This window comes from Filicampus tigris, chromosome 10 (assembly GCF_054856515.1).
Source record: "Filicampus tigris isolate MCC_2025a chromosome 10, RoL_Ftig_1.0, whole genome shotgun sequence".
Lineage (NCBI taxonomy): Eukaryota > Metazoa > Chordata > Actinopteri > Syngnathiformes > Syngnathidae > Filicampus > Filicampus tigris.
Genome location: NC_141226.1, coordinates 19213180 through 19241030, shown reverse-complemented (window position 1 = coordinate 19241030; position 27851 = coordinate 19213180). Strand labels below are relative to the sequence as shown.

Sequence of the window (27851 nt, the reverse complement as noted above, 5' to 3'; positions counted from 1 at the left end):
TTGTAGAAATAATTTTAACTAAGAATTACATTTTATTCTGAGAACAGCTCAGAATAGAAATATAAATAAATAAAAAATGGAATATAATCAATATATCTATCATTTATCCATCCATCACTTTAGTGTAATAGTGTTGAACAATGCTGATGTTGAGTAATCCTGAGGTCTTTACAAATAAGCTGACTGTAGCTGACCCGTGCAGGTGATACACATAAGCAGGACGGCTAATTGGATTAATGAGAGCAGATGAGACAGACTTGTATTGTTCAGTTGTTTACTGGAAAAAAAAAAAGCTTATTTGACAGGAGAACATGCATGTGACGATGACAGGAACTTGAATTGCATATAATGTGTGTGTGTTTTTTTTTTTTTTTTTTACATCCAACATCAATTTCAGTATGTCACATTTTCATTTTTTTTTCTCATGCGTTTTGTCATTGATTGTGATCAGTGTGCAATGTCGAATGATTAAGAAGAGGGACAGATTACATGATGAAGGTGTAAATCACAAGAGGTTTGCTCTTATCATCTGCAAACGACGTTGGCTAAATACAGTGAAAGGAGACAACAAAAACATTTACTTTAAGCATCACTACAGTGACTGCGATGATTGAAAAAAAAAAAAAAATGAGATGACGTCATCAAAAGGAATTAAAGGGAGGTGACCTAAGGGCTCGAGGGGCATTTGCTCGTCATGCCACGGGAGGATGTTCTTTGCTCTCCCAATGAAGGGATGCCACTTTTCCACGGAGGAGGAGGGCTGGATGCAAGGTGGCAACCTGGCAACATCCCTTCTTTGGCTCGCTCCATCTGGTGACCACACGCGCGCAGTTGCTTTTCTCTGTCAACTGTTGCCGCTCTGTCTTGCTCGCAGTGATCCTCCACCGGTTTGGGGCCAAGAATCCAGTCTGAGAGGAAGAACAGGGGATACAATGATACGTTGGATTCTAGCGTGTGTTGCATCTGAAGCGTTGCTCGGCCACTAATTGACATGTATAAATAATCCTCACGTGACACGCAATACAAGGTGTTTTTTTTTTTATATACTTCTGTTTTGTGACTGCAAAAATAACCCACGCCAAAAATATATTTCCAAGTCAAGCACACTGCCTCTCTATCAACCTGATCAATCAATTTCAGAAATTGACAGGAAACAGCTGGGATGAAATAGAATGTAAAGAAAGTGTTTAATAATGTCATGAGAAAAAAAACAACACAGTATTTTATCATTTTATATGTAACCATTTTTTCTCATGGAACCGCAAAGAGCAGTGTTATTATTAAACATATTATGATTGGGATTAATCATATCCATCCATCCTTCCATCATCCATCTATCCGCTCTCCAACTGATCAATTCCTCCATCCATCAACCCAATATCAATTCATCCATCCATCCATTTGTCCGTCCATCCATCAGTCCATCCTTCAATCCATCCATTTGTCCGTCCATTCATCCATCCGTTCATCCTTCCGTCCATCCATCCATCTGTCCATCCATCCATTTGTCCGTCCATCCATTTGTTCGTCCATCCATCTGTTCATCCTTCCATCCATCCATCCATCCATCTATCCTTCCATCCAGAAATCCATCCATCCGTTTGTGCGTCCGTCCCTCCTTCCATCCGTCCGTCTGCCCATCCATCCATTCTCTAGACCACTTGATTGCCACTTTGCAGTTTCTATTGGCTCCGCTGAGGTCATCAATAATGCCAAACACTTGTTTGGGTTCACTTTCATGATGAGGGAAGGTTGTTGTTTGGAAGGTTGACCTCTGCAAACCGTCACAAGAAAAACATGCGGGATAAAATCAACCCACATGGTGAGAACTGGATCAAAACACCAATGCAGCCTTGGGACAGTTCTGGGACAGTTTTGCGTTCTGAGACAAAGCACCAGAGAGGTGACACGAAGTGATGGACAGGTTTTTCCTGTCTCAGGTTACCTGCAAGGTCATGCATGAGATCTTTTATCAGGTGTCCCACTATGGCGTACGTGGCCACCAGAACCAAGACCACCCCGACGAAGACGAAGACTACAGGGCGTGGCAGCGTTACGGCATCTCTTGCTGGGGGGATGTAGTCCAAGAAATAGGCCTCCTCTTGCTCACCATCCTCTTCTTCGTTCTTTGCCGCGGACATCTGAAGAAGCCGCCGGTGTTCCAACACCAGCTGTGGGAAGTTCCACAGCAAAGCTCCCCGTGAGGCGTTCAGGGACGCCGTCATGGCTTGGGCTGTTTTCAACAAATGGATGATCTCTTGAAAGCAAAAGTCCAGTCAGACTTTGTGCATGGTGATGATTTCTTAATGAGTGAAAGGATGGGCGGATGGGAATGTGAGGGCGGCTCATTTTGAAGGAATGATAGTCTGAAAAGAGCCAAAATGTAGTTCACCACACCTGAGGTGACACCATAAGTGTGCCAATTCGTCTCATCTTGAGTCTAGACTGAAATCCCTACATCCATGTTCCACTTCCAGAGACTTTCACTGAGGGCCCAATATGCTTGAGAGCGGGGAACGTGAGCCACGGGAGCGGTAAATATAGGACAGAGTTAATGGGATTGACAGTGTCACCAAGCGATATCAGCGTTCCATCCGTAGGGATTACCGATATGAGCACAGAGAGGTGGACGGTAAATACACCAAAGAGGCTTACGACCACTCTGCATACATACAGCGGTGTGAAAATATACGTACATTAAAAGGAAAGCCTCAGTGGGTTTAAAACCGACAAATCACACGATACAGTAACCCGGTGTTGTAAAAGTCATATTCTCGAAGTGCCCTGTGATTTTTCAAAGGGCAAAATGACCAGATCAAGATGGGAAATGATATCATCATCTAATATTTCTACAGTTTGAATTTGGATTTGAATCTGGACTCCGGTTTTCCAGTCTGGAGCTTGCATGTTGTCCCTGTGCTTGGGTTTTGCCTTGGTACTCTGACTTCAACCCATATACATGTTCGGTTCATCGGCGACATTTATTTATTTATTTTTTTTTATTTGCGATTGGCTTGCAACCAGTCAGCGCAGGGTGTACCCCGCCAATTGCCCGAAGTCATCTTGGATCGACTCCAGCTCACCCGTGACCCGAATGGAGATGAGCGATATACAAAATGGATGGATAGTTGACTTAAAATTGTATAATAAAATTGAGAGTAAAAATATACACCTATTTAAAATTTCACCCGTTTTCTCCTGAAGCAAACATGCTATCACAGTAAGACAATGTTAATTCCTTACTCCACTTAAAATGAAGGTTCCTCACCTGGGGATCAAGATGTGTTTCCTTCTCAGATCTTTTCCTCAATAAAGGGTCTTCTAAATGAGTGGGTGTCAGGTGCATCTGAAAAGGAGCACAAAGAAGAAAAAAAAAAAGTCAAAGTGAACCCCTTTAGAGATGCCTCTGTCACAATTAGCAAAAACGCACCATCATTGCTTCTCTCTATACAAGTGTAAACAAAAGCTATGACGGGGTGATCCAGAAGTCCCCCAGATTTCTTGGTCTAGGGCTCCGTCTTGTTTTCTGTCCGCGGCATGTTAATTTGGACAAAGCGACTGATGACAAACTGCCATTCCAGGATGATGACGGCAACGTTAGCGAAGAGAATGAACCAGGAGACCGGGTGCAGGCCGCAGAAGAATTCGTGGCTCATGTTGAGCGAGATGGAAAAGCGTCGTCGGTTCCAAATGTCTGTCAGGAGGGTTCGGCCGCACAGTCAAGGTGCTCCTCTTTGTAATCCTTAATTAGGATTTTGTTCGCATGTCATCAACACACACGGCTCCTTTTAACCGAGTCAGCAGATTAGCAGGTTGGGGTTGTGAACAGTCTGCCCTGAAGTGCCCAAATTGACTTAGAAACATAGAAAATAGGCTGCACACACACACACACACTCAGCTTGTTTCTTAATATGGTCAATTAAAATTTAAAAACATTTATAAAAAAAAAAAAAAATCATAAATCGATACTATTGATGCGCGTTCCCACGTCCTCTGTTATTTTTCCGCATTAGTAACCAAATGAAGGTGTTGAAAACAGCTTCGTAACAAATCGAATAACTTGTCTTGGACATTTGAATTGTCGGAAAAGTGTTGTAAAACTCCACCTCCTTCTCATTCTGTGTGAGCCGTGCTGCATTACGTCAACTCAAGATTGAAAGTCTGGAATTCTTTTTTAGAGAACAAAGAGTGAAAATCAGTTAGATTGATTTGAGTAAGACTATTTTTTGCCTGTTCTGTGCATCAGATGTAAAGGTGAAATGCATACGGATTAATTATTAAGATCAACATTTTATTTTAACATATTAAAATAGCGATTGAACATGATTTTTGAGTGGGATTTTCTGGATGTTGGCATGCAATGTTAAATTGTTGTGTTGTTATGATGTATGTCAAGAGATATTACACCAACTTGAACCATGGTGGTTTGGTAACCCCACGCAAGATGTTTCATTCTTTTTTCAGTATTAGAACGTACCTGTTTCATTGACTCCTTCCTCACTCCCTTGCACTTCTGCTCACTGGCGTGAAACTGGAATATTCTCCAGAAAAATAAAAACCGAAAAAAAAAAAAACAAGACTCCAAAGAAAAATCTCTACAAACTGACTCTAGTCCTACATGCAAACAACATTTGTGTCAGGTGAGTCATGCAGGTGGGCTCATGCGGGACCCTCAGGCGGGGCTGACCACCTTCTTGGGCTTGTCCTCCGGCTCCATCATCCACTTGAAGTAGACGTCACCCAGGAGGAAGGTCCAGTAGATGACGGTGAGAGAGGTGTTGACGGTCATGATGCCGATTATCAGAGGATGCAGCATGATGGAACACACAAAAAGTGAGCACGCTTCAGAAAAATGTTTGTGTGTGCGCTGTGAGGGGTCAAGGCTTGACTGGCTTGTCTTTCTATCCTTTGCCACCCACTCCTCCCCTCTCTACTCTCACTGGGCATTAAGTTTCTGTGGCAACACCAGAGTAATCCTCTTCAGCCGCTTTGTTGGAGAAGATAAATTGCATTAGATGACAGCCTGCTTTGGAATTGTTTATGCAGAAGATGTTGCATAATGAATTTGCATCCTTACGGGAAAGAAAATGAAATGTGGCGGACTGAACAAGATCATATTTTCTTGGGAACTTCATTGGTTACAGCTATAATCCAGAATCTAATCAAGAATGGAAATATCCTACAAAGAAATTGTTAATCTGATAGCTAACACGGCAGATGTCTCTCTAAGGAATCGAACAAACTCACTTCAATTCATTCACTTGGAGCAAAAGGGCCCAACTTAACACTACATAGCAATAGTGCTAACATACAATAGTGATGACCAGCAAATATTTGGACTCACTTTCGCATGCTATTGAATGAAAAAACGTCCAACGTTTTTAATTGTTACAATCTCTATTCTCTCCCATTAGTTCTATCGACAACAATATCTTATTGATGCAGTGCGACAAAAACTGTTAATTCTATTTAATTATGTCATCACTGTACGTTTATATAAAGCACAAAATTATGTTTTTTTCCTCTATTTAAAATACACTTTACAACATTTTTTTTAGTCACGTAAACGATTAGTTGACATGAGCAACTGTGTCCACTAGGCGACGGTGTTGGCTAACTTACAAAATCGAAACAAGGCACGTATGATAAAATGGCGGCAAGTTATTAAAAGTATAAGAACAAAACACGAAGAATAACCAACATATTCAAGCGAAAAGGGGGGCATTTTTTTCCCATGTCGTTAGGTACCATCTAACGCTCCTGAATATCCACATCATTAAATTTGAGCCTCTAACACTGCAGCTGGACTTTGAGACCTGCAGGGAAGGTGGAGACTGTAGACGTGGTCGTGTCGATTCATCATCACTGATCAAAAGGAGAGGACATCGGGGCAGTCGCATGTGTCCAGCCGTTGCTGTGCGGCGTGAGGTTAGCAGCTGGGCCATATTTTTGTCTGGACTCTCTTCTGTGTGCAAAGAGCAACAGCTGAGCGTTGGACCATGAGGCTTCCCGAGGAAATGTGCGTGTTGGGCCTCTCCCTGATGGCCCCTGCACTTTTGTACACCATCAACAATGTCCCTGCACTCCACGAGTAAGTGTGTTCGTATGCATGTAGTTTCATTTAAACCTTAAACAAACACTATCAGAAGAACTGACCTGTTTTGACAATGTCCGTTCCATGAAATTGGATTCATTTATTCCCAACAGTCGATTCTCTTCATTTTATAGCGTTTCTCTTGGCTGAAGTGCTTCCAGTACGAGTATGCGGATGTTCGATCTTTTTGTCCAATCGTATTTCAGCCTCCATGTGTTGCCATGCCAAGATAATCTTCCCAGGGCCTTTAGAACCAGTACTGCTGACCAATGGAACTCATGATAATGTCATGTAGCAATGGGACTGCTAAAACTCGTTCTCACAGGTGGCCCACAATAATGTCAGCCATTTTCCAGAAGACGAGGGGGCTGAGGATGCACCCTTGGAGAGCTCCTGTGATCAGGAGGAGAGTGGAGGATGTACAATATCACACATGTATAGAATTTCGTTTATAATGTGTCTGCGTACCTAATATTGTTGCCAATGAATGTTCATGTAAGAAGCCTCTTTATCAGTGTTGAAATAATTTATGAATTGAATAATGATGCATTAAGTTGCATTTCGAGTAGTTTGAAGAAAGAACGCAAAAGCTGAGTGTATTCTTTCCCCCGCCACCCCCATCCATCATTTCTTCCGGCAGGCCTCTGCCCATCCTGGGAGTCGGAGTGGCCGTCCTGGGATGTGTTCTGCTTCTCCTCCTCCTCTTAAACCCACCACATAAAAAGACAGTGGATCCTTTATTTTATGGTACTAGAGACCAACCATTACGTTGCCTGTTAAATGAAAGGTGAGAAGAGTTTCTTTTTTTCTTTTTTTTTTTTTAACAGTTGTGCCGTTTTGCTGTGTGTCCAGTGTTTGCAGAGTTTTCCTTTACTTGTCTGGTGGGCCTGACTAATGCACTGGAGCAGGATGGCTTCATATCGGGCTTCATGGGCTTCTACCTCAAGATGGTAATATTTGATGCACTTCCCTGAAAGAATTTTTTTTTTTTTTTGCGTCATTTAAGGTCTAAAAATCACAATTTGCTGCTGTCTCTCCAGGGAGAACCTCATCTGAGTACAGCCTATGCTGTGATGATGTCGTATTGGGAAGGCGTCGTTCATTTTATTCTCTTCCTAATCATCATCCATCGCATGTTCAGAGGGTAAACTGAGGCTTAATCGCTAGCATGAGTTGTTTTTTTTTCTCTGTAATATGTGTTTTGTTAGAAGATTTGATGTTGTTTTGGTCCTTGCAGGAAATCTTACCGCAGCCTGGCACTGCTTTGGGTGGGATCCTCCATCGCGCATCAACTGGTTCATATCCCGGGAGTGATTGTTGGTGAGTGCATTCATAACTTGGGGACATAAATGTTATGAGCTCACTTTTGGTTTTCCATTCAAATATGTCTTGAGGTGAAACTGGTCCTTGATGCAAAAACAGCTGGAGAACCGCGGTTACTGTCCTCAATGATATCAATAACGTCATTGAATAATCAAGTTTGACTCAACTTATAGTCGACTACCAAAAATCTTTAGTTGTTCAGCTCCTACATGGGTACGGAAAGTATTCAGAACCCTTGAAATTTTTCTAAATGAACTTTTAGGATTTTGGCAAAGGGCTGCAATGACATAGAAAGTGAAACATTTCAAGAGGTCTGAATACTTTCCGTACCCACTGTAGTCGGTTGTACCTTGAGGGATGGAAACAGACTCTTTTTGTACACTTACTTGTCCTCTAATAAGATTTTTCTTTCCATTTTTTTTTTTTTTTTAGGTAAACATGGATCTAACATCCGTCCAGCTTTTTGGCGAAATGTTCCCTTTTTTTTAGCACCTTTCTGGGCAGCTTCCATCCTTTTTAGCAGGCCCAGAGTGATGCCTATCGTCACAGCAGACAAGGTAAATTAAAAAAAAAAAGTGGTGGGGGGAGGGGCGTTGCTCTGAAATCTCATGCTAAAAGTATACACCTTTCAAATCGACTTTATTTGAAGGGATATTGTTACCAAATAATACTCCCACAAATCAAGAGTTCAGGAAACGTGTTGCAAGTTGCAAAAGAACGATTTTTTTCTTCTTTCATTCCTAAATGTTCTTTTCAAGTGAAACGATAACATCTCTCCGAAACTGTCTTTGTTGACCAGATCAGCGCAGAGCAAACGAAAGGTCTGTTATCCCGTCCTCTCGACCTGCTGCTTGCGGTGTTGCTACTAGGAGGTGTGGCTGTCTCTGTTTTTCGAGGCTTTGTGAGTAGAGCACTTGCAAAACATTGCAAAGAAACTCTGCAACATGTGTGAAAACTACATCTTTCCTCTTGCTGTTCCTCAGGTGGTGCTGGATTGTCCTCTAGATTTCTGCTTCAAGTACATTTATCAGTTTGAACCGTACCTTAAAGATCCTGTGGGCTTCCCCAGAGTCATGGTGAGTCAGAGGGAGAGTAAACGAATACAACTTGTTTCACCTCCACCGAGGCGATGGGCTTGTCTGAATGTGTGCAACGCCATGCGTGTCGTTGATGTGCTCTGGTCTGGTTTTGTTCATGTTACAATGAAGAAAGCAAAGGAATCGCACACAACAACTTCAGCCTTTGTACAAACCTCCAGTCACAGTTCACATAAATGGCATTGGTGAGAAATGAGAATTTTCAGCAGCAAGGGTAGAACGCTCAACTGAGCTTTTAAAGCAAAGTCATGGCCAACTTTTTTTTTTTTTTTTTTTTTTTAGCTTGGATTTGAATCAAACACTTGTATGAATTTGACGTATGTATTTTGTATTTTAGACCATTGTGGAAGACACAGTGGCCCATTTCTAACACGACAACGCGCAATTAGCTAGCTAGCTAGCTAGCTAGCTAGCTATTTCTACCCTAGAAATGCATCTTCCCTGGATGCCACAATTTATGGAAATGTTCTGTGTTGTTATTTAAATGACTACCCCCAGAAGCCTGCTAGCTCTTCTTGTAGCTGGTGGCTAGCGTCTCTCGTCGCAGTGTGGAATGCCCCACGAGGACCTGGCAGGATGTATTCCATCCACCGGAGGATTTAATTGGATATATTTTATTTTATTTTCGAACACGTAGCGATGTAGTCATTTGAAAAGATTCTGGATGACGTAGCATCCATTTTTCAGAGGTGCGTGGTTGCACTCATTCAGACAACGGCTTGATTTAGCCTCATTTTATATACTTGACAATTTTTTTTTAATCATTCCAATTTGGCAGGCTTGTTAGCAACACTCTTCTCTGCGGTGTGTCAAATTGATACTATTTACTTTCAAGATCCTACCTAATGGTTGCCATTCCCTCATTCCTTTTTTTTTTTTTTCTCCGGTATACATATTTTTAACAGAAGGTTTGATCAAAGCTCATTTTTCCTGTAGATGCTAGTCTATTTGTTCTATGCTGTGCCCCTGATGACTGTCCTGATCTATGGTCTGATAAGACCAGGCTGCAGCTGGATGCTAGATTGGACTCTATTCTTTGCTGGAGCCACCGCCCAGGTGAAGTGTACTTGTCATGTTTTTAAATGTTGCATGAGCAAATTTCCACACTTTATTTTTAGAACTAAAGCTTACTCTCTCTCTCTCTCCCTCTTTTTCTGTCTCTCTCCCTCTGCGTCCAGGCCCAGTGGTGCCACATTGGAGCATCTCTACACTCCCGCACGCCCTTTACATACCGAGTCCCAGCAGACAAATTGTGGACTGTTCTCACCTTCAATGTACTGCTTGCTGTTGTGCCCGCTCTGCTGGCTCTGCACTGCCACAACAGTCCTGCTTATTTCATGAAACCTGTTCCCAAGGGACAGAGCAATAGCAAAAAGAAGAAAAACTAGACCACACCGCAGTCAAGGGTTCTCCAGGCTCACATTTTGTCAAGACGACCGCCTCGTGGAAAAGCGTCTCGCAACACTAAATATGTTCAAACCCCAAACCTGGAAGAGAGCAGCTATCATGTTGCTGTGAGTGGCCCAGTGCAGTGCAGCACTCCCCGTATGGACTGTTGGACCCTGATAAGCAGGACCTTAATGGGGGTGAGGACTGTGATCAACTAGCACAGCTTTCAGGTGAATCACGCAAAAACTCAATTTCCTGCCTAAACTCATCTTCATCAGCAGTTGACCGAATGAAATAACACAACCATTTTAAATCAGTGATTTAAGGTACCAAAACACGTTACTGGATTCCCAGAACGGAATGAATTCAAAGTGAAAGTGTACATAATGGCATAACTTCATATTGAACAATAAAGGTGACTGTTATTACCATGTTTTTTTTTTTCTATTTGAATTTGATTAGTTTGAGGTTCAACATTGACACATTAACACTGGCTTTGAGCGAATCTGATCTTTTACCCGATGATGATGTCACAGTTGGCCCACACAACTGATAAGAGGTGAACCCTTGGATGGAAGTGCACTGTCACACTCCGCTATCTATCACGCGACGTCTTTTTGTCAGCTTGCATTGCGAGTAGTTGAAAACAAAAAGCTCAGACACAAAAACAGTTATTAGCTAGTAAGCTATTCCTCCCTATTCTCATTGATAATAACTGAAAATACTGTGGGGCCTTGAGGTCAGAGGTTCATTAATTCTGTGACCACATTTGTGACTCAAAAATATCTCAAATCGCATTGGTCAACAAATATTTTTACAAAATGATTTAAAAAAAATACGTTTTGGGAGACATAAAGCCATCTCTGATTAAAACTTACTGTTGACCAGTATCACTTTTCCCCCCCATTGAAGTTAATAGAACTGCCATATATCTGTTCCAGACTCTTAAAATAATGCAACAAAATTATTGTCATGTTTTTTAAAATACAGAATATAGCATAATCATGTTGTGCGTTATAAAAAGCAAACAGTAATGAGAAATTAAAATAATGTAATTTTAATAAAATTGTTTTTGTTCCATTGTTTGCTTTAATTCTATGGACAAAGGGTTGCTGCTTGCATCTCCCAAAATTTTTCAAAGCAGTCAGCCGAATGACGGCTCTTACGTAAAAAAAAATGCAAGTCAGGTTATTCGTAGTTCAAGTACAAAAGGAATTATAATTTAAAAAAAAATAATTATTTAAGCATGAATGGCAAAAAAAAACAAACAGTAAAATCTAAAACGAATGAATTGAGTAGAGAAACACAACAGATGATAAACGATCATAAATGCTGCATAATTTTCTCTTTATTAAGAATGAAACAACAACAGGACAAAACGTCATAAGAACACCAAAAAAGGTAGATGACAATTCAAATATCAAAGACCAAAAAAAAAAAAAAAAAAATTATAAAATCTCCACATTCTAGCCATCAAGTAAATGTAGCCATGCAATGATTGAAAAACGTTTTTAGCAATTTAGGTACGAGTGAGTGGAGTCGAATAATCTCATTCACGCAATCAATCAAGTCGTCAATGCCACTCAGCGAGTCACAGAGAGTGCTTGAGGCGCATGATCCCATTGGACAAGGTCCAGCTATTGATGAAACATCAGCCAGTAAACACCACAATATGTACAATACTCAGATTAGAGACAATCAACTGATTAATGTCATTACTGGCTGACCGTATGACATAATACTGGATTAGAAAAACAATGTTACACCAAATAAGTACAAAATAACAGAAGAGCATCTTCACTAGTAAAAGTAATAAATAAAACATGACCCAAAACGGAGCAGATATTAGAAAAAAAGCACGTCAGTAGAAGAAAAAAACAAATCTGCAATGCGTGTGCTTTTGGACAAAGTAACAACTGCAGCAGGTACAAAAAAAAAAAAAAAAAAAAAAAAGCTGAGGGTCACCTTGCTAGCTCGCATCAATGACATCTGTGCTTTGTAACAGAATACTAGATGAGTCATTTTCGTATCACACAGACAAAAACAAGAACAATCCTCTCTTACATGCACACGCACACACACACACACTCTGCCGCCAGTCTGACCTACGCAAGTTCACGGCCGGCGGCAGAGGGGTCACTGTACGCAAAAGTTTGGGAGCGTGAGATCTAGTGTTACAGTTAGTGTTCGCGTTGGACCTTAGTTAAAGGAAGTGGGTTCAAGAATTACAAAACAAAAAACAAAAAAACAAAAAAAAAAAGCATTAAAACAGCTAAAGTAAGTGCAGTTTAACGAAATCAACTCTAGGTGTGATAGTAATAAAACCGTAAGTATTTGTCAGGAGGGAGAAAGCCGTTAGAAGCAGGAGAAGGGAATCAGCTGCTTTGCTTGCGCGAACTGGAGCCACAGTAGCACCTCGGCTTGGCAGGCGGACGTCGTCTTGTTTGGTTCAGTCGTCCTCTCTGGCCTTGTGGCCCTCGCCGTGCCTCCTGTGGCCGCGGCGCTCGCGCCGCTCTTTGCGATGATGGCGTCTGTATCGGTGGGAGCGCCGGGCTGAAAAGGGACATGGGAAACTCATGTACTTAAAATAGAAGTCAACACAAACATATTTTTTTCAAGAATATGTTCAATGCGAGCCCGCTAGTTGAAACAGGGCATTCTGATAAATATTGCGTTTGCGGAATAAGTGTTAATCCACTCGTTTTAGCCATCTCTGGGGGCGGCCATTTTGTTTTCTGTCCACTGAAAATGACATCACAACTGCTCACAATGACCAATCATGGCTCAGATTCTGAAAACACGTCAGCCGTGATTGGTCGTTGTGAGGAGTTGCGATGTCATTTTCAGTCGACAGAAGACAAAATGGCCGCCCACGGAGATGGCTAAAAACGAGTGCATTTTGGTGCTTAACTTATATTCCACAAACGCAAAATGAATCAGAATGCCGTGTTTTCAACTAGTGGGCCTGCTGGGAACATATTCTTGAAAAAAAAATTGACTTACGCTTTAAAGAAAAGAAATGTATCAGTTTGGAATGTTCTTCAAGGGGGGAGATTAAGTTTTATTAAAAGTGTCAGTATGATGATTAAAATAATCTGTGGAAAAAAAATTATAAATCACCTTTCACTGGCCCCATTTTATGCTTCTAATTTAATCCATTAAACCGAGAACGCACAAGCGTGTTTCTCCCTTTAAAGCCGGGAGACCGTATACGCCATTTTCTCTTAGCCAATGAAATGCAACAGAATATACATGTGACGGCGTCGTGAGTCGTCGGAGGATATCCGTAAATTTTTCGAGTAGGAACGGCGGCACAGTCGATCGCGGGAGCTCTCATATAAGTCACGGCGGTGATACAGATGACGCGCTTGTGGACTTTAATCACTAACCTGAGCGGTGACTTTCTCTGACTGAAAATAAAGCTTTTGTGCTATTATTAACATTGTGCCCAATTCTTTTTTTTTTTATGTTAGCCTGAAATGTCTTCTTAAAGTAGCATATCAAAAAAAAAGGTGCCTTCAGGACATTTTTTTTTAAACGTGTCATCCCACAGTTATTGTTCTTTGGATGAAAACCTGATGAAGGTATTTTTAGCTTTAATGGCAGTCTTTACTTTTGTCTTTTTTCAAAAGACTCATCTTTGTTTACGAAGACCACTGAAAATGATGTTGCGATTCAAATGCATTCCATGGAGCGGACTTACATTTGGCGCAGATGATCCTGGGTCGCTCCCAGCTGCCGTCGGCCCTGCAGCGCGCGGTGGGAATGTGGCGCTGGTAGAAGCCCTCCGAGCACTGGTAGCGCACCACCGCGTGGATGTCGTAGTGCGACCTCCGCCGACCTACCAGGTGGGCGTTTTCCACAGCAGGCGGGGTCCCGCACAGCACTGGAAACAGGATCAGTTACGGTTGAGCTAGGAACTGTCGCCCAAATACTTTTGTCAAAAGTTGCGAGCAAACAGCGATAGATTGTGGCAGCAAACTTCACAACAAGCAAATGATAGTGAACAATTGCCCCAAAAAGACGGCAAGTACTAGAAAAAATTCAAGGCATTAGGCCGGGTCAGGCCTTGAGTTTGACGCCTGTGAAGTAGGACCATGTTAGCCTTATATCAATATCATCTCCTGCCAGTAGATGGCAGCTCGGGCTCCAACTTTCGAGTTTGTTATTGGCCTGGATTTGTGCAGCGTCTGCTTGCGATGACCTTTCATAAAGCAAGACGGAAATCTAGCCAACTTCTAAGTCACTTCTAAGTGTGAGAATACTTACTGAGGACAAGCACATGTGACTAAAATGCGGCCAGCTGCTTAGTGGTAACACTCGTGCATCACCACATTAAATAATTTGTTTTTGTTCATTAAAGTGCATTTGCTCGAACAACTAGGTGTCGGCATATGCCCGACGGATGTAATAATGGGTCAGGGATTTAAAATAAACGCACAAAAAAAATCAATAAAACAAAGGCAGGAACGTTGTGTGTTAATCACTTCAGTCATTTTGATGTGTGAGGAAACGTGATGTTCTTATTTTTTTTGTGATAAAAACAGGAAAACCAACATGTATCAAATCAATTCTAATGATAGAAATTGTATCATCATTAAATAACAACCAAGCGTTATTTGACGAGTGCAAAAATGCTACGTGGAACTGGATGCTACCGTGGTTAGCATTGTGATTAGCATGCAAAGGCTCAGCAGGCCTAGCAGGCAAGAAAGGTTCCGTAAAAACATCCATCAGTGCACCATATTTATTCTCAAATCCTACACATTCACTTTGAAAAATGATTGTGGCCTTCTTTTATGTTTAGCTATCAGACTTGGACAAAATCAATAATGATTGCTTTTCTTAATTAAGTTGTTTGACTTTTTGTTTGACAATTCTAATTATTTCTAGTAATGATTTTAGCAATCATCTCACCTCAGCCACGTCTGAGACCTGATAAGTCAAAGAGTAATTATTTCCCGTTATTGAATGAAGGCGTTCAATTCATTTGACTTTGACACAGTTGCTTGTAGCTGTAGCTTTTTTTTTTGTTTTGTTTTGCAGCTCTGTCTACTTGATTACAGTGTGACCTCCAAAACTGCAATAACAATGTGGAAATGAAAGAAATATGTTCTTGGAAATTCTTTGGGTAAAAATATGCCCCAAACGTTACGCAGGCCGTCAATTCAACTCATATCGAAAAGCACCGCGATGCTTAGTCGACGGGCACCGCATCATGAATTGTTCGACTTTGGAGCTTCCGCTGTATTTTTGGTTAACTCTGTCTGCATTGTCTGCGTTAAGTACAAAGTACCCGTTCCCTTCTTGCAGATGTAGGGCAGATTGTAGTTGCAGGGCACGTCGTTCCATTTGCCGTCCTCATGAGCAATGGTCACAACACAGTCCTCGCCTCCCGCAAAGAAGTTATCTGGCTGGCTCTCCCGCCAGTTCTCGTACACCTGCAAAAGAAATGAGTCCGTTTCATTTATCAGCAGGATTCACCACTGGAATCTGGATTCCATTTTATTAGAGGGATGAGAAAAAAAAAAAAAACACAAGTATTTTCATACAACTTTCTGTTATTTGAACAAAGACATTAGAGGAGAATTTACGTTTTCAGACCGCGGCAGTGTAAAAGAGTGCCGACTGACCAGTTCGTTGCCATCGGTCCACTGAAAGTCATCTTCCACCGTGCGGTCGTTTAGACCCACCCAGGCGTTGTCATGTCCAAGACCTTTAAAGAACCAACAACATTACTGTCATTAAGTATAAGCAATTAAGTACAAATGTAGGATATCGTCGCCGTCCTGTGAAAAACACGCATGTTCATTTTTGTCATTTGGAAAATTTTCAGTTAATGGCGGTTCCGCGTTACAGACATTCCATTAATGTCGAAATTTCAAAAATGACAAAAATGGACATACGTGTTTTTCACAGAACAGCGACGATATGTACTAGTGCCCTGACAGACTGGCAGGCCGAAATCAGCCGATATTACTACTTTTAAAATATTTTTTCTTTTTTTTTTAAACACGTTAACATAACACATAGGACGAAGATAATGGCATTCAAACATCCACCCCCCACCCCCATTTTTTTGCAGATTTTTCTCTCTGTTGTAAAGTTAAACAATAACAAGCATAAGTAAGCATTAATGGACGTAAAAATATTTTTTTTTATTATCAATGATATATTTTTAAATTAATCAACTGATTAATCTGTCATCAGAATTTGATGCTGCCAAATATTGGAATCGACTTCAACAAATTCACATCAGTTGGGCCTAATATTTACCACAACACACTTTACCGGTATTTGTTTTAATGTCTCCGTCCTAGTTTTTCTTGTGTAGTTTCTACATTTTGGCATTTGTTTTAACACTTTGAGATTTCATTCAATAATTTTATCGTGACATAGCTGTGATTCACATCCGTGTGAAAATTATCCAATTATGTTTCTTTCCTTTCCTTTTCCAAAAATATTATTTATTTACTACAAATAATGTATTTTCATTCATTTTGCTCATCCAGCAGATGGCAGACTTGGCACCTGACGCCATTCATACAACAGAAGGATGCTTTATTTTTGTTTTGGACAATGGGCGCGCTTCCTTTTATCTTATCAAACTTGTTGTTTCTGTATTGTTGTGTTTGTGTTTAGTGTGTGTCCTGCACCCCAATTTACCATTGATAAACTCTTGCTCATTGGCGGAGGTAACGCTGCTCAGGTGGGCGCTGTGCTCTCTGCAGTCTTTCTCTGCGTCTTCCCACGTGTGTCTGTGGGTGAAGTACCTAAGAGACGAAAAACACCCGCACATTTTGTCCCGCTTCCATAATCTGCACTGACTCAATAAAGCTCCTCTGCCGCTGATTAGAAGATCAACGTGAAAGCAAGAAGATCTATTTAGAGGGTGATGAATCGCAGCATGGCTGACGAGGGAGATTTCACCTTGACATAACATGTTCAAGAGCCTTCAAAACTACCCAAAAAGAATTGAATATTTTTGCTTCCATTTCCAACATCCTATCTTTGTGAAGTTGACTAGACTGTAATTTAGAGTAAATAACATGTTTTGGGTATCACCACTAGCCCAAGATGGGAGCTGCTCATTGAGAGAAGCAAGCGCTAGTATCCCGCAAATTACAACAACTACATTCAATGTTGAGTTGTACAGGTATTTTAAATACTTTTGTTTTTGTACAACAGTTACTGTAGTTCCGTCCTTCCATCAGTGATGCTGTACTGAATAAACTAAAATGTGTTATTAGGTCATCGTTAATTGCGTGTTTGTTGTTGTAACTGTAAGTAAAGCAAGCTAGCTGGCTAGCTCGCTATCACGACGATAGCTAATCAATCTTTTGACAAAATGTCAGGATGAAACAATGCACCGTGTGCAAATAAGTGTTATTTTCAACAGTTTTCTGGTTGTTTTTGTAAAAAAAAAAAAAAAGCTACTCTAAAGATAGTTGGTGGCTTCTTTGTTTTGTGTTGGCTGTAGTTTTGACTTTCAGTTAGCGTAGACACCTGCCAATCACATGATTAGCGAAACCGCTAAATGAGGATTAAATAAACAAATCATAATTTCTTACCCCTTATTATTGTTTACTAATTGCTGTCACTTGTAGAACTGTTATCTTCGGCCTGCGACCCAATCACAGCTGTGAGGATTGATATACAATGCAACGCCGCTCCCTCTCGCGTGATATCGCATGATTTTTTTTGTTTCTGTGCCGGTCTGTCAAAATGCGGCATTTTGTGAAGCTGGCGCGCCGTGGCTCAAAAACCGCTCGACTAGAATTTCTTACCTGTAGCAATGGCCGTGAAACTTCCTCCAGCCGTGCTCGCAGCCCTCTATGTCTGCAGAGGAAAAACAAGGCAAGCGATTAGGATTTCTTGTATTCTCATTGAAAGAGCAGGAGCAAAGTGGAAGGTAAAGATGAGAGGAGAGGCAGTTTCCAATTTGCAGCACTACATAAAGGACGATTTTCACACAGCCCCTTCCCTCCCTGCATCTTTAATGGCCATAAATAACACAGAGGGATACATTGACTGCTGCAAAGGTTACAGATTCATTAACACTCATTACAGGACACACACCCTGTTTTAATAGTGCTTGTGCTTTTGATTTGCATCGCACGTCAACAATTTCTTTGTTTCATTTAGTTTCGCATTGGGGCTTTGAAGGTCGTCTTGCTGTCGTTTATGCTTCTTCGTTCACCTTCTTTTCGTTTCCACCCCTGTTATTATTATTCTTTTTTTCCACCTTTAAAGTTCCCATCGTGATCTCAACCACGGTTGACTTTACTTCCCTGCATTTAAATGTACTTTCTTTTTCGGCATCCGCGGAGGTAGCAATACATCAACAGGCCTATGTTAACACAGTAAGTAGTACAAAAGTACAGATACTGTTTCTGTTTTCAAATGTAGGGCGTAAAAATCCCACCCCAAAAAAATACTCAAGTAAAGTACAGACACAGGAAAAATCGACTTCAGTACACTGACAAAGAATTTGTACTTCCTGACTTGCCGCCGGTGTGCAGTATTCTGTTATTTACTGTGCGCTGTGTTACGGCACATAAACGAGTAAGAGACCGTTTACCCCGTTATCCCCCCCCCTCCCCCCCGCGAGTCATCCGTTGTCTGACCCTCAGTGTTTCACCTCTCACCTTTCTCGCATGTGTCTCCTCCATAGCTGGGTAGGCAAAGGCAGAGGAAAGAATCAATCTTGTCGATGCACGTGCCTCCATTTTCACATGGCTCCGACTGGCAGTCATCGACATCTGCGAGGGGGAAGAAAGAGAGGGGGGGGGGGGAAGAATAATCTCATTAGGGCTCACATGAAAAGGATGTTTTGTAAGTGGAGAGAAGAAAATGTATCCATTCGTGTGCCATTCAGCCACTAACACAAAAACAATTCTGCCATATGTTCTTGTTCAAAGAAGAGGGCGACATTGATGTTAGAGAGCATCGTATTAAGACAAAAGAGGATGTGAGGAGGTTTATTCCCTTTTGCATTTTTTTTTTTCGTACTTCCCATTGTCTCACAGAAGGAGACACTCTCAATGTCTTCCAATGTGGCATCTGTGTGCATTTGCAGCCTAAAGAAGAAGTCAACCCAAACGTATTTTTTTCGCCAGAATTTGTTCTATGCGGGCCCGCTTGTTGAAACAGAGCATTAATATTAATTTTTATTAATATTAATAAAAAATGTTAGGGTCAACTTCCCCGTTAAATTCTCAGCTGCAGTAATACTATCCATTTTTCACAAAGGATAAAGAATATATGCCAGTGAGTACTATTGTATTGTCTGTCTACATGTTTTGCCCAACCATTTGTGTTCACTTCTCATGAGTATGTTTATCAGCGGTGCACTTTTAAAGCAGATGAACGGTGCCATTTAGCTCCCTTACATGCATTATATGCCACTCAATTGGCATAATGCCGTAAGCCTTGTCCCCCTATTTTGGTAAAACCTGCTCTGTGATATAAAGATATTGACCTACAGTGCTTAGTAAGTTTATTTGGCCGCACGAGCTGATAAAAGGTGATTGCAACATCTGCTCTAAATCAACATCATTGCGAATTTCTAAAACAAGTTTCTATTCTTAATACACTCATGTGTAGAAATTGTAATTATAGCTTTATTCATACATCTTCAAATGTAGTATTTTATGAAAAAAAAAGGAGGTAAAGCACATTATTAGATCATTATATTAAAATGTCAAATTATAGTCGCAATACTATACTTGGAATTATGACCACAAGTATTCATTTGAATGAATGAATGTTACATGCTTGATTCATCTGTGAGTCGGTGACATTTTTAGCTAGGATGCTAAAACCACGAGAGCTCACTCAACTTGTAAGAGTCTGCATTAAAGAGCTTCCTGAAAGTCCATCTCACAACTTTTCAAAAATTCAAAACAAATGTGTTCATCAATCTATCATTCATAAACTCAATATCCATCGATACAGTATATGATATACCCACCCATGATGCAAAAAAAAAAAAAAAATCCCTCATTAATCTTCTATCAACCATCCATCATAATCATCACCCCTCCAACTATCCATCGCTAATTTTTCAACCATCCGTCCGGCCATCCGCTCTTTTTTCGATCTTGAATTCATTCAGTCATACATCCGTCACCCGTCAACGATGCCCCATCTACTGTACTTTCTATTCATCCATCATATACAGTACGGATCATCACCCATCCATAATTCATGCCTCATCTCTCAGCCATAATCACTCATCATCCATTAATCCATCCATCATTCAAATATCAACTACCATCGATCCACAATACGCGCTCATCATCCGACTATCCCTTGACATGAAAGGTAATGGCGCTCCGAGGCGGGTTGGGACCGTGAGGGTGTCATCACTTTTGTTCGTTTACCTGTCCGTGTTCACTTCCTTGAGGGATGACTGCTCCATCAGTCAAGTGGGCCTTAAGAGAACCAATTAAACACTCCAATTTGCTCCTTAAAGGCAGAGCGGGCCGATTTATGCGCCGTGTCACGGTCCGTGCAGGTGTCTAATGCGGTACTTCACCATGGCTCACAAACATCCCTACAGCATCGTTTCCGACACCATTATTGATGTAATCCGATCTGCGGCAAGAAGCTGCAGCAAGCATTCTACTGTTCCACAGACGATGTTCCATCTTGCTTTTTGCTGTTGTAGTATGCGGATGCTGCAACGGAACTGCGGCATAATGAGATCTCTTTCGGATATATTGGTTCTCCAGGGTACGGGTGAAATAATTATTGGATGTAGGGATTCATTGTTAGCGCCTGTGCTAAATGACATGTTTTTAACCGTTTGTTATTTGGACTCTTTTTCACGAGAGTTTATAATTGCCGATAGATGTCACAAGATGGCGGCAAAGCACTACCTTTTACACTCTAAACGAAGCTCCTCAAATCAGGTTCACAGTTGTTTGGCACCAAAATGTCGCCAGAGTGAGACTTTTACTGCTTTGGCAACATGAATTTAGCTTGCCGGTGCACTTTTCAGCCTTTCATGGAATGCGGCGAAAACAGTCAAGGAACGGGCACACTCACATAGAAGCTGCTGTCGCCCACTGCTCTCACCTAGACACTCACACGTCGACATCACACTCCACCCCAACAGGCCCCGCCTCTTACAGGGCACTACAATACGTACAGTGTGTTCTGTTCAGTTTATGCTCACCGTGTTTTTTTTTTTTCAAATACAGTATGTGTACAATGCTTACAACCAGTTTTATAAGTTTAAATGTGTTTAAAGCATATCTGAAGGGTAAAACTCAATTTTTCGCCTATTGTGGGTGGGTCTGGAACATATCCATGCAAAGGAATGGTTTGAGGTACCTAAAGTTTTGGCAGGCGCTGTGCAAAGCCAGCGAAGTGCTCTAATGTTTGTTTGTTGATAAGATTCCTTGTCAGTGAGCGCTTGTGGCCGTTGGACCTGGAGGGAGCATCACATCATCCTAGTCTGGCAGTCCGTCAGTCCGATGTTTGACCCGCTGCACCCCTCCCCTTTTTCTATTGAACCCCGAGATGGGAAGCTGAAGTCTTTAACCTGACGTTGGAGCACTGCCGGAGCGCCTTCTGTCAAGCCTGACGCAATGTCAACTTTATCATGCTGGCGTGCGTGCGTGTATTAGTGTATTTATGTGTGTGTATCTGCGGAAGCATCACTCACCAATCTCACAGTTCTCCCCCGCGTACCCTTGTGGGCAGTAGCAGCTGTAGCCTGTTCCCTGAGGAAGGCACTTCCCTCCATGCAGACATGGGTTTGTCACGCAGGGCTCCACTGAAAGAGACAATTCAACATGGGGAGGGGGGAAAAATTTGAATAAAGGATACTAACCGCAGTTAGTGGACTGATACAATAGACACACTGGTTGGCGAAGTACGATTAACAAAAATATAGCATCAATTGATCAAATAACCTTTCGTAGGTCACCTGTTAAGATTCTTGGAAATTCAGAAATTTACCCCAGGAGTCCAAATTAAATATATTGTGTATGACTTTCTAGTCTATTACACTAGAATCTCATTATATTTTCTTGCTATTGTCAACAACAACCCATTTTCACTAATAGCATTATTTTCAGATGATGACCAAATATGGTTCCTTAAGGGCTACTCGCCTGGTGTTCTTGGTGTAATCCTGCTTGATTGCAATAGCAAAGAACAAAAGCAAAAAAAGTTTTTAATAAATAACACTCATAATTTAAAGTGATCAATTGCGGGAGAACTTCTAAATGTTTGCATTTATATATTTGTGTTTTCAATGACGTTAGACAATCTTGACAGGACTTTGAGTTTTTCGGGATACGAGCCATTGTTTGGATTTTTCTGCCTTGACTTGAGAGCAAAAATTTGAGATATGAGCACTGTGTGGCGACAATAAACTGAATTCCATTAATGAATGACTGTGTTTTTGAAACAACAATATAACTTTGCCACTAGCTTAATGCTAACACGCATTGTGAAACTTCATAGACGAGGCTATCAAAACGCATTAGTGTCGCAGTATCATAACCACTGAAGTAACATGAACAGTGGCATCACATGTAGACAGAGAATACAACGATACTCACGGGCATATATTCTTTGTCATCTGTGAAGAACAATTTATGTTATGGCTTAATGAAGAGCTGAGAAAACTCTGTACAGCAATATGTCTTTATGGTTGCTCATGTCAGAAGGAGCAGCACAATGTCCACTGAAGTGAGCAAAAAAAAAAAACGTCGCCAAAACTTTCCATTTCTTTATATTCTTCCTAATGATGCCATACTATATGTTTCATAAACTATAACATTATAGCGCTATATTTCTTATTCAAATTGTATCTAGATGTACTTGCACATTCGCAGTTCCAGTGCAGATATTTTGAATAAACTTGCTCGCGGCCGGGAAATGCTAATTAGCCATCAAGGCAGCTCAGCCACAACCAACAGCTCCAACACACTCATATCCATTTCGCACTCCACCTCTTTCACAGGGATCAGAAGCCAGAGCGCTTCAACCTTGCCATCCACTCACAGCCGCAGTTGTCATGGTTACCATATGGAAAGCAAGCCCCGGCTCGCTCCGCCATGGGCAGTGGGCATCGTGAGAACTTCGGACATTAGACATCCTCCGCAGAAATGAGCAGAGCCATTCACCCGCTAAATGCGTGCGTGCGTGCGTGTGGTCTGTTTCCACAATTACACATTTCCATATCAATTGACGCAGCACCAAGTGTTTCTCCCCTCAACCGCTCATTATGGCGATTTAGGGTCTTTGAAAAGCACCGCCCGTTCAGTCTGGTCGCAAAGCTAGCTGTGCGAGTCTTTGTTCTGCCACCTCTGCAAGTGTGTATGTGCCTGCAAAGGCTTTTCTGTGGTTTGCAACGTGTACTGGGTGAAAATCAAGAGCTAGGCTATGATTATTCGCGAGTCCAGTAACTCAGCAGAATGATGCTGAGATCCTCAATGAACATCATATGAATACAATATGAGCACAATAATGTCCTATTACAACAAAAAAAAAAAAGTAATCATCACGCCCACCCTAAAATGTTCATATTTTTTAATTAAACCCTCGCTTCAGGTCCCTGTGATTAACCTGCAAAAAAAAAAAAAAATCTTTAAATTGCTTCACAAAATTTGAAAGTTCCTCCTCAAATGATGTCATTGACTCGCAAAATTGCTCCGTGAAGGAAGAAAAAAAAAATCTTAAAAATATACATCTTACAGACGATTCACTGGATGTGCAAGGACGTTGACGTGCTTCACAGCCCGTAAAGATAGCAAATTGTCAACCAACAAACATAAGTCCACCGTTTGTCAGCATTTTAATAGCCACTCGCAGAGTAAATACAAACTGCGTCAGCTTCGTCTTTCCACTAACGAGCTAAATTGAGCTCCTTGTTAAAGTTGTTGTTGTTAGAGCATTTTAGAAAGAGCACAAAAGCTGAGGGTACCACAGTTTTCTTACCACAATAAGAAAACCAAAAAACAGGGGTTCGCTGTATAGCGGTACCTTGACTCCACCAATCCGGGCCAATAAGATCTGCAGCCCCCCACATCAGTGAACACCTCAAATATATAAAGCGATGTGACAAGCTAAACTATGCGCTTGTGCGTTGAAAAGACAAACCTTGCGCAATTGGATGTTCATTAAAGTGAGTGGTGCAGAAAAATCGATAGTGCGTGCGTGTGCGTGTGTGTGGAAGGATGAGCTGACAGATTCAACTGTCCTCGAGTCCGCACAGCAACCGCAACATTAACGCATCGAAAAGAGTCACAGACAGGACAAAAGTCATCCCCAAGACCTTCAGTCACGTATTTATTTGTGTTCGGTGGATCATAGTAAAAGCTGCATGCCGACCATGACGTCATTAGGCAAAGCCGTTTAAGCATTTATTCGATATTCTTGATGTCCACGGCACGGTGGTCAACTGGTTAGCACGAGGACTAAAAGAGTGTATTAGTTAGTTTGTCGATGGAGTTGAAGCTGGATATCAAGGATATGAAATAAATGCGCAAACAGCTTTCCATGCGGCTCTTTTGGAGAGCCTGCTTGCGAACGCGTGCGTTTTGTTTGCCTCATTGCGACTCTCCTCTACTGTTCTCTCCGCCCCCACAACGAAGCGACCGGGAGCAAAAACTACCTGCGCCACACCACAGCAACTTGCAAGCCGAGCTTGAGGAAAGATCCACCAACTCCGCCCCACTCGCAAGCTCCATCCATCCACATCTCCACTTTGTGTGGTTAAGATATCAGCGTCTGTGTGTTTATGGCCCACAGCCTGCATGCTTCCAGGGACTCTCGCTCAATCAATCAACCTTCATCCCGAACACAAGCAGCCCCAGTCAGTCGAACAACCCCCCCCCTTCCCCTCGCCCCCAGGCTTGTCGTCGATACGATTTACAGCTGTTCTCTCCTCTTACCGCCAGTTGGCAGCTTTGACTCGCTCGCAGCAGATTTGCAGAGGAGCAAAGTAATCACCATAGAAATGCGGGATCTCAACAATGCCCGTGAGGATTGCAACTGGCGGGCGATGGGATGTTTCTTGCGAGCATGCTCATTATCAAGCCAAACTAGGTGGGGAAGCAAAGCAAGCCTGCAGCTGCGCCGTGCTGCAGACTTAGGCTTTGTCTACAAGTAGCCGGGTTTTTTTTAACAACCGTATAACCCCCCCCCCCCCCCCCCCCCCTTGGAATACACATAAAAAAAACGCATCCACACGTAACCGCAGAAGTGCGTTTTCAAACGCACGCCAAGCCTCTAGGTGGCAGTAGTTAGCCAATCAGCAGATTGTCTACACCGACGGTCGGGATAGGTGGGCTCTCCCGTTCGGATGAGAATGCAGCCGGGGCTGGGGGATGACAACGTAATATTTTGACCAGATGAGGTAGTGAAGTGACAAGGTCACTGACAAGGAAATGAAAAGTCAATCTTCTGTGATAATCCCGAGAACTGTAGTCTCATGTGGTAGTTATTGCTGGTTATGAGAATTACACATGAGCTCTGAAAAATGGTATTTCTACCTTTGTTGCCTCCTTGACATGCTCAGACATGACAGTAAGTACACACACCTCATCGGGGACAAGCAATGTTCTTGATAGCTAATATCATCTGCCGTCAGGAGTCAACCATGTGAGTCATTCCTCGGCAGCACTACAAGCAACTGCTGAGATGTTATTTGTTCTTCCACGCGTCATCAACTAAACCTTGCAAGAGTTGCAAAACCTTCACGCAGACAGACATGCTAAAGTGGTGTGAAAACGGGAAAAGTGCCGACACTTTATCACCAAGCCACCAATTCCACTTTGCCAATTAGTGCGCTGATCAGCATGTAGCGCATGCTGCAGACACGCAGTCCCCTAAAAACCTCCAGCAAGTTCACCGTCATCTGATTACCATAAACTAACGTTGACAAGACTGCGAGCTAACGCTACTAATCTGTGCATTAAAACAACACTGAAACTCAGTTTACCTTTTGGATTTGACACACCAAAATCAGAATAGCTTGCTTAGACGCACATTTTCAGAAAAGACAACAAACAAATAAAAAATACAATCTCCAAACAGGACAAGATAGACTCAAGTTTTTAAAACAAGGATATCATATCTTCACCCCCCAGAAAGCTTAAACCAGTTTGTTCTCATCAATACAAAGCAGATTTGTCATTTCAATCTTTGATTTTGCTAATATTCTTCTTAGCATTTGTCTGGGGGAAATGTAGCCCATTTATGGCAATGTTTATTCATATGCTTTGTCCTTGTTCAAGAAAACCAATAAATCATAAATCATCACACTCTAAAAACAGTTGGGTTAAAAATAACACAATTTGGGGTAAAAATGGACCAATCCACTGTTTGGGTCAATTTGACCCACGTTCTTGCGTTGTTTTGTACAAAACAGCCCCAATTTTTGGGTTGTTCTGTACAAAACAGCCCAATTTTTTGGGCTGTTTTGTACGAAATGGGCAGTTTTGTTGGGTCGAATTGACCCAAGTAGTAGTTTGGTCCATTTTTGACCCCAAATTGTGTTATTTTTAACCCAATTGTTTTTAGAGTTCACCATCGCAAGAGCTTACGTCGATTGAGAAGCAGAATCAATTCAAGCAGGACATCAGCGCTCACCAGCTGGGACCAGAGTGATGTTGCTAACATTGAAGCGGCTGCCCTCCTCCTCCATATTGGTTGGTAACGGCGACCCTGAGCCCAGAGTCTGGGACCAGGCAGGCTCCTCCTCTTCTGGAGGAGGATCCAGAGAGACGTTGAGAAGCCCCACGCTCTCAACTGGAACCCACTCCAGCGCTGCCGCGGGCTTAGCGGGGCTGCCCGGGTTGTCCGAGGTGGGAAACGGAGGCGGGCCGGTATGAGCTGGAGACGATGCGGCCGAAGGGGAGAGCGACGCTACCGACTGGGCTGCGGATGCAGACGGGCTTGGAGTGGAGGTTGACGTCCAGAAAGAAAAGGTAGTTGTGGATGCTGAGGTTGATGGAGAAGAAGAGGAAGAAGATGAAGGCTCCAAATCTGATTGGACGGATGCGGATTGTGTTTCAGTCAAAACGGTGGCCAGGGGTTTGATTGTTGATATGTCAACAATGCGAGATGAGGACATGGCGGAGGGCTCGGGAGTGGTGGGCGGGCTGGCGGTTGTGGTGGTCGTGGTCTGTCCTTTCCTGTGGCCCCGTTCTCGGGACCTGGACCTTTCTCTTGGTTTACTGGTCCCGACTGGACGTCGCGAGACTTGAATCTCCCCTTTGGCCTCCGCAGCGCTAATCTCTCCACTTCCTTCGTCATCTCCTCTTGCCTTGTCTTCTCCTCTGCTCCTCTCCTCCCCTCTGTTCTTCTTGCCTCTGCCTCTTCCGCCTCTGGAACCGGCTCGGGACGTCACCGTGACCTCCTTCTTGTCACCGGACTGGGTTGTGGTCTCGGTATCTACGCCAAGCCAGGTGTCCCCGCTAGATGAAGTCCTTGCAGGGACTGGGGCGGAGGTGGTGGACAGACGCGCCTGCGGAGTCGCTTCACGGATGGTCGTGGCGGTGGTCAAGGAATTATTGGAGGCAGGAGAAGAAGACGTAGGATTAGCGGCTGATTCTTCATTGGCCGGCGTCGTCTCGTCCTCGGAGGCGCCGCTAGGCAGGAAACTTCCCCAAGGAAATAAACCTGCAGACGATCATGGGTGTCAAGAAGAAAAGAGAAACTTAAAAAAATGTCTGACATGGTCATTTGAGTTGTGGTGTATTTTTTTTTGTTTCTGTTTGATAATGCTTTTAATCTTTTAAAATGTGCCTCCAAAAATAAAGTTGTAAGTATCCTATTATATATTTGATAAATATATAGTTATAGTATTTGATCTTTTGAATTATAGTATTTGATCTTTTGCACATTGAACACAAACATCATATTAACATATACCCGGTAACTCGAATGTTAAAATATTCATCACTGATTATTTCAGCCCTGTG

At 42.2% G+C, this 27851-nt stretch overlaps 2 protein-coding genes and 1 long non-coding RNA gene across 6 annotated transcripts in view; 1 reads left to right on the top strand and 2 right to left on the bottom strand.

Moving 5' to 3' along the window:
• Nucleotides 1–257: 257 nt before the first annotated feature.
• On the bottom strand, nucleotides 258–4938 carry LOC147141180 (uncharacterized). The gene is made up of 3 exons (XR_015088410.1): nucleotides 4478–4938; nucleotides 3269–3346; nucleotides 258–908 (listed from the first exon to the last, which is right to left on the bottom strand). It is a non-coding gene; the product is annotated as an uncharacterized LOC147141180 (long non-coding RNA).
• Nucleotides 4939–5602: 664 nt separating this feature from the next.
• Nucleotides 5603–10332, top strand: LOC147141179 (transmembrane 6 superfamily member 2-like). The gene is made up of 10 exons (XM_086043335.1): nucleotides 5603–6091; nucleotides 6735–6841; nucleotides 6947–7044; nucleotides 7135–7238; nucleotides 7332–7414; nucleotides 7850–7974; nucleotides 8217–8318; nucleotides 8401–8493; nucleotides 9451–9570; nucleotides 9693–10332. The coding sequence occupies exons 1-10, from the start codon at nucleotides 6000–6002 to the stop codon at nucleotides 9900–9902; spliced, it is 1134 nt and encodes a 377-aa protein (XP_085899461.1). The 5' UTR covers nucleotides 5603–5999; the 3' UTR covers nucleotides 9903–10332.
• A 901-nt stretch (nucleotides 10333–11233) lies between these two features.
• Nucleotides 11234–27851, bottom strand: part of LOC147141177 (neurocan core protein-like) — a 43172-nt gene continuing 26554 nt past the window's right edge. For all 4 annotated transcript variants that reach the window (XM_086042854.1, XM_086042856.1, XM_086042855.1 and 1 more), the window contains 9 exons: nucleotides 26518–27549; nucleotides 21578–21688; nucleotides 18552–18665; nucleotides 17691–17742; nucleotides 16570–16676; nucleotides 15537–15619; nucleotides 15200–15344; nucleotides 13607–13789; nucleotides 11234–12456 (listed from right to left, as the gene is read on the bottom strand). In XM_086042854.1, the coding sequence (XP_085898980.1) occupies nucleotides 12353–12456; nucleotides 13607–13789; nucleotides 15200–15344; nucleotides 15537–15619; nucleotides 16570–16676; nucleotides 17691–17742; nucleotides 18552–18665; nucleotides 21578–21688; nucleotides 26518–27549 (1931 nt within the window). In that variant the 3' untranslated portion in view covers nucleotides 11234–12352. The remainder of the gene's footprint in view (nucleotides 12457–13606; nucleotides 13790–15199; nucleotides 15345–15536; nucleotides 15620–16569; nucleotides 16677–17690; nucleotides 17743–18551; nucleotides 18666–21577; nucleotides 21689–26517; nucleotides 27550–27851) is intronic.

What these genes read in the sequence shown, in the direction of transcription:
- LOC147141179 (XM_086043335.1), top strand. Translation starts at nt 6,000, where the DNA reads ATGAGGCTTCCCGAGGAAATGTGCGTGTTGGGCCTCTCCCTGATGGCC. An exon ending in AGTGGATCCTTTATTTTATG is followed by an intron (nt 6,842 to 6,946) that starts GTACTAGAGACC and finishes CTGTGTGTCCAG; the next exon opens with TGTTTGCAGAGTTTTCCTTT. An exon ending in TGGGCTTCTACCTCAAGATG is followed by an intron (nt 7,045 to 7,134) that starts GTAATATTTGAT and finishes CTGTCTCTCCAG; the next exon opens with GGAGAACCTCATCTGAGTAC.